The sequence below is a fragment of the Perissodus microlepis genome, chromosome 12 (assembly GCF_051167445.1).
Source record: "Perissodus microlepis isolate ML-2025 ecotype Zambia chromosome 12, ASM5116744v1, whole genome shotgun sequence".
Classification (NCBI taxonomy): Eukaryota; Metazoa; Chordata; class Actinopteri; order Cichliformes; family Cichlidae; genus Perissodus; species Perissodus microlepis.
Genome location: NC_140472.1, coordinates 19,973,165 through 19,987,698, shown reverse-complemented (window position 1 = coordinate 19,987,698; position 14,534 = coordinate 19,973,165). Strand labels below are relative to the sequence as shown.

The 14,534-nt window shown below is 40.4% G+C and overlaps 1 protein-coding gene across 2 annotated transcripts in view; it reads right to left on the bottom strand.

The window, feature by feature from the left end:
- Positions 1-14,534, bottom strand: part of pcsk5b (proprotein convertase subtilisin/kexin type 5b) — an 80,019-nt gene that overhangs the window by 23,255 nt on the left and 42,230 nt on the right. For both annotated transcript variants that reach the window (XM_084945184.1, XM_084945183.1), the window contains exons 12-18: positions 13,012-13,200; positions 9,064-9,200; positions 8,477-8,596; positions 8,153-8,255; positions 4,745-4,938; positions 2,217-2,301; positions 57-160 (exon numbers count right to left, since the gene is read on the bottom strand). In XM_084945184.1, coding sequence (XP_084801310.1) covers positions 57-160; positions 2,217-2,301; positions 4,745-4,938; positions 8,153-8,255; positions 8,477-8,596; positions 9,064-9,200; positions 13,012-13,200 — 932 coding nt within the window. The remainder of the gene's footprint in view (positions 1-56; positions 161-2,216; positions 2,302-4,744; positions 4,939-8,152; positions 8,256-8,476; positions 8,597-9,063; positions 9,201-13,011; positions 13,201-14,534) is intronic.

Here is a 14,534-nt window from a genome sequence, read left to right as displayed (position 1 = left end):
AAACGCACAGATTTACTGCACATAACAAATGTAATCCTGCAAGCATTGCTTCCTACCTGCGCAGGTGGCACAGGCCCGATGACATGGTTCGCAGGTCCTTCTGTGGCCGTTGTAGTAAGTCCCGGCGTCACAGGTCATCTGACACTTGTTTGCCTGAAGGCTGGAAAGTGAAGAGAAACAAGGCACTCGTAACTTTAAAGTAAAACCAGAAAATCCTGCAGTAAAATCACTGGACATTAAAAAGCCTCATGTTTTCCTTTGTGTGGATGCAGTGTGCATCAAAACAACATGCTTCTGATTTTTGCATTGATTTTAGAGGTGGCAGACGGTGGAGAAGAGGTCAGATATGTAGCAGGTTTGGAGGTTACAAAGTCGGCTCTGTGGAGTCACAGTGAGGACAGGTTGGTGAGCTTTGCTAAGCTGAAAAACAGCTGGTCCGCGTTAGCTTAGGTTTCCCAGAAACAATTTCGTCTGGTCCCGTCTTCCTCTCCGACTCCTAACTGAGCATTAATGGTGGACTAAGTGGAAGAGGAGAGACTGTGTGTGTCTGCGTGTGTATGTGTGTGTGTGTGTGTTACTGTGGTCTCTGAGGCGTTCAGAGGAAATTATGGCCTACAAGTGTCCCTCCCCACCTCCACCTCTGGCAACACTATGCACTTAAAAGTTGGGTTCAAGACCACAGTATGTTTAAACACTTCACAAGTGTTTCTTTCCTGACCTAGCTGGAATTCCAGCACTTTAGAAACTATCCTCAGTCAGGTCAAATGCAGCTGGGTCATTTTGAAGAGGCTCCTGTGGAAGTGGCCAAATGATGAACTGAACCATGTCTCAATGGCTGGCTAAACGGTTCAGATCATAGCCTCTTCAAAGTAAGGATTACAACGCAAAACAGATCCTCTTCCTTTGGGTCTCCACATTACACAAGCATATGTGGGCTTTAATAAGCCACTGACCCCACTGGATAACTATCAGTTTACTCAATATGGATCCCAAGTGGATAAAAGTTGGGAAACCCTCGTTTCACCGGTTCACTGTACAAACCACAAAGTATACAATGTTCTGGAATAAAATGGCAGCACTTCTGCAGCATTACAGTCAATGAACACAAAAGGTTTTTATCCTGGAACCACAACAGTGATATTTGGGGGGGAAATCTACGTCAAATTTTATGTTCAAGGCTTATCAAAGCACAAAGCCCTTCATATGATACATATTGTAGAAGCGGTCCATGTATAATGAACAGGATTTTCTTGTAATTTAAGTCGTTTTTAGGAATAGTTCTCCTGGTTTCTTGAAGGACATTTAAAGCTCTTCTTTGGATGTTGGCTGGCATTTGTTCTATTCTCTGTCGAGATGATCCCATACTGTTTCATTACTGTGTTTTTCTCTACACAGCTAACCTTTTACTGCACTGGCAGTGTGTTTGGGATCATTGTCATGCTGAAAAATACATTTGCTGCCAATCAGATGCTTTACACTTCGTATTGCATTGTGAGTCAAAATCTGATGCTAGTCCATGTTTGAAATTAAATCAGTTTTGATAAGATCTCCAGCAATGAAAATGCATCAATGTCACCGTGTTTTATAGATGGCTGTAGACATTTGTGTCCTACCTCTCTCTAGGCATCCTCCATACTATTGGCAACAATCTGAACCAAAAAGTTAATTGGATTCATCACCCCATAAACCACTGATTTCGAATCCAGTTCTTGTGTAATACGTCATACCTGGCTGGTTAAAATACTTGGCTTCTTGACAGCCACCCTTCCACTCAGACCAATTCCAATGAGGCTACAGTAAACAGTAGACGGATCGACTTGTAACGCCGTTATTCCCATCACTGCTCATAGGTCAATATTAGGTGGCTTTAAACAACAACAACAATCATTCTTCTGAAAATGGTCAGTACAAGGCCTGGACATATAATGAGTGAGAAAGCAGCCATTATCCAAAGAAAAACTGAAACACCTTCAGAGAGCCTGGAGAACTATTACTGAAAAAAGACAGTAGGACTCCTGTGAAGCAAGACGTAAAGGAATGGTGGGAGGTCTAACACGAACACATTTTGCACAGTGCTACATTGACTTTTCATATGCACCTCTTTCACGTGATGACTAAAAAAAGTTCAAGGCTGTGCTGTTTGTGAAAATGATTAATGCTTTAAACTATAATCAGTGACTCTAGTCAGGAATTGCTCAACGAGGCACCCATCTTACCTCATCCCAGGTTTACATTCTGTGCAGATATTGGAGGCTGTACACTTCTTACAGTTCTCCTGACATCGCCTAAAAATGTTGGAATCTGGAAGACACACAGTGTGCGAGTCATACACAGCACATAATAGGAACCAGAAGTCTGGTTGCATTAAAAAAAACAGCAGGGGAATAGAGGCAAAAGAGTGATGAAGAGTATCAGATGGAGTCGAATGTGTGAGGAAGACCAGCGAGTAAAGTTATGAGAGAATATGGAGAAGAAGAGGCAAAAAGGACAAAAAAGGAAAAAAAGAGGAAGAAATCGAGATAGCGAGATGAGGGGTGAAAGGTTCTGTGGGGCTGAAAGAAGATTATAGTGTTGAGGGAGAATGGGAATCTAGATGAATATTTCAAAAGGCAGACTAAAGTCAATGACACGCTTTGACACAAAGCACATGGACTCCTCTGTAGCAATGGTGATTGCCAAAAAGTTATGCTAATAACATGTTTTATCATTCCCTGAAAGGACGAGGAGACTGTAAGTAAGAATGCTGGTTGGATTTTTGGGATTTTTAGGAATCCTTACAGGATGAAGGAAGGACATGGGCAGGCTACGGACTGGTTTCCAAGAAAAGTTGGACGATATGTTGTTTTGGCATTTTGGCTCAGAGCTGTAGGTGAACATTAGAGTGTAATTTGGCTCATCAATCAATATAAATTCTTTAGAAATTTTAGGGTTTTTAAAATGCTGCTGATTTCTACCCTTCTCTGTGTTATATCAGGGTTTCTTGAATATTTTTGCATTTTAAACAATTCACAAAATGATTAATGATTAGAAAAGATTTAGTGAAACCACAATAAATAGTACAATCCTGGTCAAACGCTTTGTCATTTAGTATATATGCACTAATTTTAACATCAATAGCACAGCGAGCCTAGCTTACATTGGTTTATCCGTGATATGGTAACAAAATCATGTCAACGTTGCTGTCAGAATGTTAAAAAGAAAATAAACTCCAGTTTTCTTATTTAAAAAAAAACAACAACCAAAAAACCCTCGGCTATGCTGCCATTCCAAAAGGGAAAATGTACCCACTACATCTTGGCCTGTTAAAATGTTATGATTAAACTTGCATCAGAATATCTCAGATCTGCTGCCAGAGACTCTCAGAGCTGCCAGGGCTTACACACTATCCTGGCAAATACAAAGACATAATTATAATATATACATAGTGTCAGTCTCTCATTTCTGGTTTGTTTTTATTAAAAAAAAAAAAAAAAAAAAAAAAAAAAAACACTGGCAAAAATTCTGAACCCGTAAAGCACATACTTTCTGTGAATACTACTGCACTACTGAATACTTTACAAGCCAGAATTTAACACAGGAAGAAAAAAAAGAAAAGAAAAATGATCGTAAACCTAATCCAAGCATAATCTTCCTGCAGATCTGGTTTATTTCATGTTTTATTCCACTTTAATTTGACGTAGCCAAACAGTTCGCTACCACAAACTTTTCAGTTCAGCTTGAATCAGCAAGTGCATTACAATAAACAAGTGGCTAGACATTACCTCAAGGGTACAATGGCATCATTCTGGTGTGGTGAATGAAAGCAGACTGGTGATAGTTACTGCTAAGGGTGGAGGTTTTTAGAAACCTCCTCCACCATTTACAAATGGCAGTGTATTTCTCTACAGTCTTAATCTAAGGAACTTCAGGCACAGATGATTATGCAGTGGACACGGAGAATAACAGTGAGATTTTGGCATTTTAAGAAAACAGGTGCACAACAGAAACACAAATGAAGTCCCAAGAAACGTATAACAAAACTGTGTGACAGCCTGCAAATAAGAAATGCACAGCCACCGTGATGTGACTAATTGGTTTCAAAAAACCTGACGTTTTGAAACCGAGTGAAGCATAGATCTGAGTGAGAAACAGTAATATACTATAACACATTCCCTGCTTCTTGTTTATGTTACTCTAATGTTTATTCGGGGCGATCGTTGGCAGTTCGTCCTGTAACCGGAAGGTTGCCGGTTCAACCTTCCGGCTCGGACAGTCTCGGTCATTGTGTCCTTGTGCAAGACACTTCACCTGCCGCCTACTGGTGATGGCCAGAGGGGCCGATGGCGTGATATGGCAGCCTCGCTTCTGTCAGTCTGCCCCAGGGCAGCTGTGGCTACAACTGTAGCTGCCTCCACCAGTGTGTGAATGTGAGAGTGAATGAATAGTGGAATTGTAAAGCGCTTTGAGGGCCCTGAAAAGCGCTGTATAAATGCAATCCATTATTATTATTATTATTATTATTATTATTCTACGAAACAAACATTGTGTTTTCTTAAATAAAACCTAAAACTAGCGACTGAGACCATAAACCCGTCGGGATTTTTTTTTTTTTTTTTTTTTTTTTTTTTTTTTTTTTTTAACTTAGGGAGTCGCCCCCTGTTGGCCGTCAAAAAATATGCAGGATATGGCACTTCTGCAGTAGCTTTACTTTTCAGACCCGGAGGTTAGCCATGACAAACCCGGTGTGACCTGCGGGGAAACCTACCGCTATCGAGGTAGAAGCCGTCAGGACAGTTGGCGACGCACGTGTGGGAGCCCTCGATGAGGTTAAAACCACTCCTGCATGTGGTGCACAGGTCACTACGACTACCAATACAGGTCTCACAAGAGGAGGAGCACTTCTTGCAACGTTTCCTATCATCACGGAAAAATCCACTGGGGCACTCCGATACACACATCCTGGAAAGGGAAGTCATTGAAGACAGAAAAAAAGTATTTACATTTAGCGCATTAGGATAACCTCCTTGAGATGGAACATGTAATTTTGGAGGTTTTGAAGACAGATATAAAGACAACAAAAAAAAGGTGAGGGAAAAAAATAAAAATTACAACCTTATACAAAGCGACTCTAGCAATTCAGATTGATTAGTCAACGCTGCGCAAAATAAGTGAACAGTTAGACTCGCAAACATGTTTATGCAAGTTTATCACTCAGGTGGAGCTCAAAACATCAAAGCTTTTTTAAAAAAAAACTTCTTCGGATACAAAACAGGAAGACTTAGTATAAAAAAAAATGAAGAATGAAAAAAAGGTGTCATGAAAGCATGTAAAAAAATCTATAGCACATTTTTCTTAAAGATTTATTGAGGCTGTAGTTTCCTCTGAAGGGCAGCGTTCTTCAGCAGCAGACCAGTGAAGACCAAATCAAAACCAAGGACCGAAATGTAAAAAATAAATAAATACATAATCTCTGCAGCAAATATGATCTAAAATGAAATAAAATATCTGGGAAGTAATGCAAAAATAAATGTGTGCGTGCAGGTTTTACACAACGAACAGGCCAACATCTACTGAATAACTTCACAGCTCCTTAGCACCCCATCATTTTAACCCGAGCTCACACTTGAAGTAATGACCTCCATAGAGCTAAAGAGCAAAAAACCACACACAAGCGTGCGCCTTCTGCCAAAAAACACACACTGCACGTGTGTAAGTACAAAAGACATGCTTTTATCCTCCAACTTAAATACATGCCTGGTTTGCTGAAATGGTTATATAAAAAGAAAAAAATATCTTTTGTAACGACAGTATGTACTGTAGTGTAACCTCTAAACCCAGGACACCAATTAAAACTTCAAACTTCAAACCTTATTTTTTCTCCGACACACTGATTAAACATGTAGAAAACAATAGAAGGGAACTTTGAAGTTCAAACCTGAATATCGGCAAGAAATTTGGAAAGCCAAAAGGGTGCGCATTCAAAATGTTGGCCCCCTGTACATGCCAACAAAGCTAACAGATCTAAATTCAAATGTATACTTTATAAACGGTTACAAATATTTGCATATTATTATCCCTCAACAAACACTGATAGTTCTCTCAGAACCTAAGAAAATGTTTTTAAAATGTAATTGATTACTATTTACAAGCTGATAGTTTACCCTGAGAATCAAACTCAAAAATACATAACAAGAAATTCCAAAGACCCCCACATCCTTTGGTGTATGTGAAGCATCAAACACGCATGTAGGGATGTAATTATCTGATGACTAGACGCTGCTGCCACCCCTCCTTCCTCCAATCTTCATTCATCAATTGCTCCCTGTGGTGGCAGAAAAGGGCAGCACACCTCTAAAGTGAGCTAATGATAAGGCAGCACCTAAGCTTGCACATTCTCATGCATCTGCATCGGCCTGTCTTTTATTAGACCAGAGACAGGCCGACACAAAGGCAATTACTACAGACTTTGATCCCGGGGGCAAGCACAGAATGTAGACACATGCACAAATTTGAGTCACACACAGGCTTGTATACACACAATTAAGAAGGGGAAAGGACAAACAGGACACACCGTGACTGACAGCGTTTCTCTTATCAGACTGACGTGGTGTAATTAATCAGGCCACCATCAGGAGAGTTTCCAAGCTCACCATGTAACAGTCTCCTTATATAAAGCACAGTGCAGTGCAAAGCTTCCAAAAACTCAGTAGCCAGTTCTCAGTTCTTGTTTTTCTCTCAGATTTACTTGTCAAAACGTAGAAACACTCTTTTTCTGGATTCACATGAAAAATAAATAAATAAAATGCACTAAAAATAAACGCAGATGTTAAATTTCTGTAGGTTTCCTAATGATCAAACCCAATCACACAAAACAGGCTGGCGAACAGATGTTTCTCTGAGGTATGTAAACAACTGAAATGTTGCCTTCGGCTGGTTAGATCTACAGATCGAGGGATTTGTATGCACCAATGTTCACTTTACCTTTGGAAAACTATCTGATTGAAAGCCCCTCAGCTAATATTGATCCGTCTGCTCATTGGACCCTTACTCCTAAAAACGATCAAAAGACGAAGCAACTGCATGGGCCACATTTCCATGTGTTGCCTTTAAATTAACAGAGGAGAGAGAAAAAATGGCTCTGTTGGAGTTCATTAAACAAGATTTTTTTTGGCATTGTGGGTCATAGGGTTTGAGCTGATCTAAGTAGTTCTCACTCCTAATTCTACAACGAAGAACACAAAGGAATAAAAGTTTTGCCAGGACAATCATTCAATCATTTGTTTTTTAGTCTGTGATTTTTTTTGTTTATTCATGTGTTGAAATCTTTTATCTTCTTTGTTAAAAGAATCTAAGAAGAAAACCCAACAGTAAGGCACTTTTCCACTGCTCTCCTATTCAGCATGAGCTTGTAGCCACAGTGGATAGTTCGATACGTCTGATTTAGCACAGATTTTATAGTGGCTGCCCTTCCACCCTTGATACTCTCATTTATCTGCGCTTGGGTCTGGCACTAGGAGCATACAAGCCCGTGAAGTCACTGAGGCTGGGTTCTTGTCTCCTCCCGGTCTCGAACCAGGGTTCTTTCACGTTTAAGGAGAATGTATAACCAGACTATAACTAGATGGCAACCACTTGGGTCGAATCCATGAGTGCAAAGAGACACGTGTGGACATGTTGCACTCATCGGTGGAGACTTACTGCAACATGTAGCAAAGTATTTGCAAACCTTCACCAATTTGTCTGAGAGTGACTGCAGTCGAATAAGGCTGACTGTGCAATCATCCATTTTTTTCCAAATTGCAAGGACTCTACTGTCCTAACAGACAGACAACCATTTACACCCAGATTGACACCTCAGCTAATTTAGAAATGTCACGTGATGCATGTATTTGCACTGTGGGAGAAAGCTGGAGTACCCAGAGAAAAGCTACATGTGGAGGGGGAGAGCAACAGAGTCGACACAAAAAGTAAATCCCCATTCTGGACCCAGGACCTTCTTGCTGTGATGAGCCAGTGCTACACAAGGCTAAAGCACACCATGTAAAGCTTTTCTGTCAGAAAGTCAAGTGGCGTAAAACAAAGAGTGATACAGTTCGATTCTGAAGGTTTGATTTTGAGTAGATGTATACAATCAAGGAGCAATAGAACTTCTGACAATCTAAAGCAGTCTGACCTGGTGTTGTTCTTGAACTTGAGGAAGTAATGAAGGCAGTTAATGCAGTGGTGGGGTCCAGGACCCCAACAGCCATTCTCACTGCATTCAGAGTCACAGGGGCCTGGATTCAAATGCAGAAAGAAAAAGGGGTTTCAAGTCTTATGGCCTCTTAAAATGATCTATTTTAACTGATTGCACTTCAAAAGTACCCTTAAATCACAAACTACAATACTAATATTTTGACACAACAGCAGGGAAGTAAAAAAGGCAATGACAAACATGTTACTAAAGGCTGCTATTGTAACCAACCCTTCTGTGGGCGGCAATGGATTTATCACTTACCAGGGTACTCCTCTGGGAATTCCTCATCAAGGCCTGCAAACTGAGGCTTATCTATGTGCCCAGTTGAGTACGGGTGCACAGAGGTGCCATACAGCACCAATGACCACTCCTTTAGCTTGCCTGAAAAGACAAGATGAGACTTATAAAAGTTATCCTAAATAGAGGTATTTCGGTCTTTCCTTGTGGTGGGTAAATGGGGGTGTTCTCATATTTATATTGTAGAGTTACTGGTATAATCAGGTCACACTATAAACCCGACTACATTTTTACGCCCTGCATTTTCAGAAACCACCATGAAACGTTTTAATGATACCCAAGGAAAGCTAGGTAGTTTATATGGCCTTACAGTGACTGATGTAACAGCTTTTAAGAACCTACTACTCTTCATCTGAGACAGTAAATTAGTGGGTAATTTCAGTTACAAAATTCACGGCTTCCCGAGCAACATGCATGGCCCTATTGGCACTTTACCTATTCCAGAGAAAGTTAATGGCTCTTCTGCTTCTTCTGTTGCCATAACATAAAAATCAATGTAAAAAAATGAATACAACATGATTCAGTTAAAGAAACTATTCACACTGTCATACCAGGCACTTTCTGGCTGCGAAGTTGTGAAGGTGAGTCATAGATCTCTAGGACCCAGTCGCCAGCTGCCTTCTCTCCCCAGCAGTGGGTGGTCATAAACTCCCAGTTCTTAAAACCCTCCATGGAGTGATCAAACAACCTGTGCATCAGAAGTACACACAGTTACAAACACACAGACACTTATCGGATGAGGAAGTGTTTCAAACACTGCAAATACAAGAGCAAACAATCAGAGCCTTTAATGAGCTATGCGCAGTGTACAGTACTGAGATTTACTAGAGGTTAAGTAAACCTGTGAAAACTCTGAATTCTGATTGGTTGGAAGATGCTGATTCACTTTTTATGAGCAAAAACTGTTGATAAAGTGTTGTAAACATAAACTCAGTGGCCACTTTATTTGTTACACCTTGCTAGTACTGGATTGGACCGTCTTTTGCCATCGTGGCACAGATTCAACAAGCTGTTGGAAACATTCCTTAGAGATATTGGTCCATACTGACTGGATAGCATCACACAGATGCTGCTGATTGGTTGACTGATGTGAATCTCTTGTTCTACCACATGCGAAAGGTGTCCTGTTGGATTGAGGACCATTGAGGGCATTTGAGTGCAGTTAATACACTGTCACGTAGAAGAAACTGGTTCAAGATGATTTATGCTTTGTGACATTATTCTGTTGTAAGCTGGATAGATGGTACGCTGTGGTCATAAACCAATAGGCATGTGGTGTTTAAATGATGCTCAGTTGGTACCAAGGGGTCCAAAGTATGCTAAGAACCTGAGGTTGAACCATTATTACAAAGCAGAACGATCCATTTTCATTCCAAATTCTGACCCTACTCTAAGTCAAAGAGAAATTGAGACTCATCAGATCAGGCAACATTTTTCCAAATGTTGCAGACCAATCTACTGTTTTCCTATTTTGATCCAGCTTCAATTTCCCATTTTTATCTGACAGTAGTGGCGCACAGTGTGGTCTTCTGCTGCTGCAGCCCATATGCATCAAGGTTCAATGTGCTGTACATTCACAGATGCCCTTCTGCATACCATGGTTGTAACGAGCGGTTATTCGAGTTGCTGCTACCTTCCTATGACCTTAGGAAGGCAGTTCTCTCAAAGAGCTCCCACTCACTGGATATTTTCTCTTTTTCAGACCATTCTCTGTAAGCCCTAGAGATGGTTGCGTGGGAAAAATTCCAGATGATCAGATCAGTTTCTGAAATACTCAGACTGCCACAAACAACCATGCTACGGTCAAAGGCACCTTTATTCCCCATTCTGATGTTCAATTTGAACTTCAGCAGGTCGTCTTGCTCTTGTATACATGCCTAAATGCACCCAGTTGTCGCCATTTGATTGGCTGATATTCGATATTTGTTTTAACAAGCGGCTGAGCGGGTGTTCCTATTGAAGTGATATATTTGCCACTGTTCAACTGCAGGTAAACTGTAGATGGTAAACACCAAGCTTCAGCTTGAGGTCTTAGAGCCAACAATAACGACCAAAGATGGGATAAAACCATGAATATATTACAGTTAAGTGATGAGGACTGTATGATGGGCTGAGGGTTGCTTTGCTTTTTGAAGGGAGAGCAGCTGTTTTTCACATAAACCATATGATTTTTTTTATTATCTTAACACATTCCCATCTGTTGTCAGTTGATCATATTTTTCCTAAATTAACCAGACAAACTGTGGGGAGTACTCCACAGCAGACCAATGAAAAAGAGGTCTTAGCTGACCTAAAGTCCGGCAATGGTATTAATTTAATAGAAAATAAACAGATGAAAGAATTAATAACTGCAGATCAGAAACAGTGTACTTCAGCCCATAGAAGTTGCAGATACTGCTGTTAGGTAAGGAGTTTAATTTGATTTTCATTCATATTCAAATTAATTTTCTTTTTAATAGAAATACTCTGGCACTGGCAGCCCTCTAAATGCATCATCATCATCACACACAAACTTCAAGCTGTTCCTGTCTGTTGTGGCACTCGACTGCATGCTCTTTGGTTGTAGTAAGTGGACTTTGGACATATTCAGATAAACATGCAATTATATGAAAGGACGTGGCAGGCATGAGTCAGAAAAACTGGTGGATTGAGCAAGTTTTTTTCTGAAAAGTTTAAATTATACAACTGAGTCCTATAAGATCAACGTAGCTTGAAGCTACGTTGATCTTATAGGACTCAGATGTATAAGCTATAGAAGCTAATAGCTTCTATAGCTTATACACAAAATTGTTTACTCTGTGTTTTATGCTAAAGCAAAATGAATAAGTGGAATAAAGCCATTTTAAGCCCGTGCAAAGGAAGCTGTCTTACCTATGCATTCATTCATCGGTTATTTTAAGCTCCCGAACTTGTTCAGAACACTATTTCAGTGCATGAGCCGCAAGGTTATATTCCTACTTAGGAGCTGACTGATTGATTCTTGACTGATAGATATCAACTACCTTCTATAAAAGGTTTAACAGCTTTTTGGCAGTGCCGGTATTTTTTACAATGTTCTGTGAAATAACACAGCACTGTTCTGTGTTTTCTTCAAAACGACAGCACGTAAATTACTCATTTTGATGGAAAGTGGCTATAGAAGCATCCAGCCCAACCTCTGGAGCTCAAATATAAAAAAATAACAATAATTTAAGAGAGTAATGCAATCACACTTAGCTTGTTCTAAACTTCAGAGGGCCTCCTTTCTTATTTGAAGTTCTTTCTTGAAGTGCTACTAACTTTTCCTTTGAAGAAAAAGTATCTCCACCAGTGTGTCATTTATCTGATTTACTCCACACAGCTAAAGCTAAAGGATATACAGCCCTGGGCACTGCAGTGTCTCGTTTTAGGTTCCTTATGGCTGAAGTTTTGGGGCCTCCTTTGTTGTGATGTCACACACAGTAAAAAAGGTTTTTAGCCTGTTAAAGATGACGGGGTCACAGTTGGCATTGTTGTAGGCTCAGCAACTTACGGCTGCTCCCTTATTCACAAGATATCACCACACAAGGTATCTCCACATGTTCTATTTGGGAGATTTTTATAGAGGATGCCCTTCCTGACATAACCCCTTAAAAAAAAAAATTCTCTCCCAAGATTGGACCAGGGATCTTTCGTTAGGCATGTGTGTAAGTTGCTATAGTTTACACTTCTACAATAAATTCATGTAATATCTCAGAGGGCCCGGTGGCGCCAGTGTCCGGCAGCCTCGCCTCTGTCAGTGCGCCCCAGGGTGGCTGTGGCTACAATGTAGCTTACCGTCACCAGTGTGTGAATGTGTGTGTGAATGGGTGGGTGACTGGATGTGTAAAGCGCTTTGGGGTCCTTTGGGACTAGTAAAGCGCTATACAAATACAGACCATTTACCATCTAAGTGCCCGATGCCCTTGCCAGGATTTGTATTTGCACATGACGAGCAAGTATAGCCACCAAAACACAAGTTTGTGGTGCAGTTTCTCTCTTTAAGCTGGTTTGAAAAATCACACCAGAAGAAGCAGCAGCAGCTGGAAATGTTTAGGAGGAACCTACAGTACTGAATGGGCCAATCACAGATCCTATGGACTGTGCAATTACATTTCTAAAGAGGTGCACATTACGTTCAGCATATGGTTTCAGAAGGAATTGCAATTATTAGGTACCCATGTAGATTTATCGCTAACATATAAACCCCTGTTAGACTCCTCTGTCATGACAATATGCTTTATAAATAAATCGCTAACCCAAATATTAAACAGATTAAGGTCAGCTATTCTTCCTTAGATGGAACGGCACAAACCCGCTGGGCTACCAAAAATTATTCTCAAAGGCGTTGGTTTGGCAATGTATAATATACACATGCATGCATTTTTAAAAAAAAACTAAATTTAAAAAAATGCATAAAAAGAAAGTGGAAAAAGTGATCTTTTATTTCAAGTTCATGAAGCTGAACCTTTGAAAAAGATCATTCACAGTAGGTTCTGTACCTGTTGGCAAGCAGCTGAGACTTTGTCCCTGAGGGTGAAGTCAGGTTGATTGACAGGTCCCCACGGCGAGGGTGTGTAATCGTGATGCGTACGACCACATGCTCCAGGTAGATCACGTGATGGTTGGGGTTGTCAGTGCATCCTGTCGCCTTATACACGGACCGAACCACGTGCTCTGGACGGATGGTTCTGGAGGAAAACAGAGTGTAAACATCAAAAGAACCAACATGCTGCAGCACAGTTTAACCACTAAGTTTTTCAGAATCAGAAAACTTTGTTATTCTCAGAGGAAATGATGTGGTCACAGATGCTACAAAACAGCAAGGACAGCAGTGAACAAGTACCACTATCACAAGAAAGCTCCAATAAAAAATATACACAATATATAAAATAATAATATAAACTTGCAGCTGTGGTGTCTCTCTTACCATACTGACAGTTATTTTCTCTGCAAGGGATGTGCAGGATTTATCTGCCCAATATCACTCTACATGAACTGAGGCATTTGAAACCTTAGACTGTGGCCTTCTCCATAGCGATATGGCTCTAATTGCCATGACACAATTAATGTAATTATAAAGTTTCACTTCACTTCTTTTGATTTAACCTCCGAAAACCAAAGGGCATGCAAAAAAAGAGAGAGAGAAAAAAGTCCATATTAATATTTCTAATTTCTTGAACCTCACTCTGCCAAAGAAACCAAGAACCTGAACACGATAAGAAAGACAAAGAACATTATTTGTTCAGTCTGCTATGCACGGCTCAGCAGCAGAAAGCTCACCGAGCAGCCAACATAAACATCTAATGGCCCCTTGAATAACATCTGTGCTATGATTTAATAGAGCAGCGATACAGCACCAAAACCTGGACGAGTCCACAAGAGGGGACAATGAAAACCATCTTGCCAGCGCAACACTTTGGAGAAAAGGAGTCACACATGGAGCAGCTGAGCCAACTTAACACATCAGCTCACTGCTGCCAATGGATTACATGCAGAGTTTACTCACTGGAAACTAAAACATTACACTTTCTTCAAAACATTACAAAAATGAGTTACTAAAATAATTTCTTGCAGGCTGGAGGGGGTTGAGAGAACAGCCAGTGAGTTCTGTTGTTTGATTATATATTGGAAACTTTTTTTGAAAGATTCAGTTTTAAGCGTTGCAATCACGACCACGACATTTTCTAGTTATGAAGCCATGCGGTACAGATGTTCATCTTTGCCAGTAAAATTGCCCTGAGGCAATTACAAACTAGCCCGTGATATCGAAAGCAATTCCAGGAGTGACACTTCCTCGCATTTGGCTCGAGAATTGATTGAGAACAACAGTAACAAAGTGGCTTATTTCATTAATAAAAATAATCAGCTTTGGCTGTTCAGTCCGTGTAATTAATGCTGGTCTGCTGACTATTAATTACTGCTAAAAAACATCAATTTGTTGTGACTGATGTGTTTGCAAAAGGCCAACACTGGCCACCAAGATGAAAGTAACGATTTCCGCTGAGAAATGCTGCTTAAATTA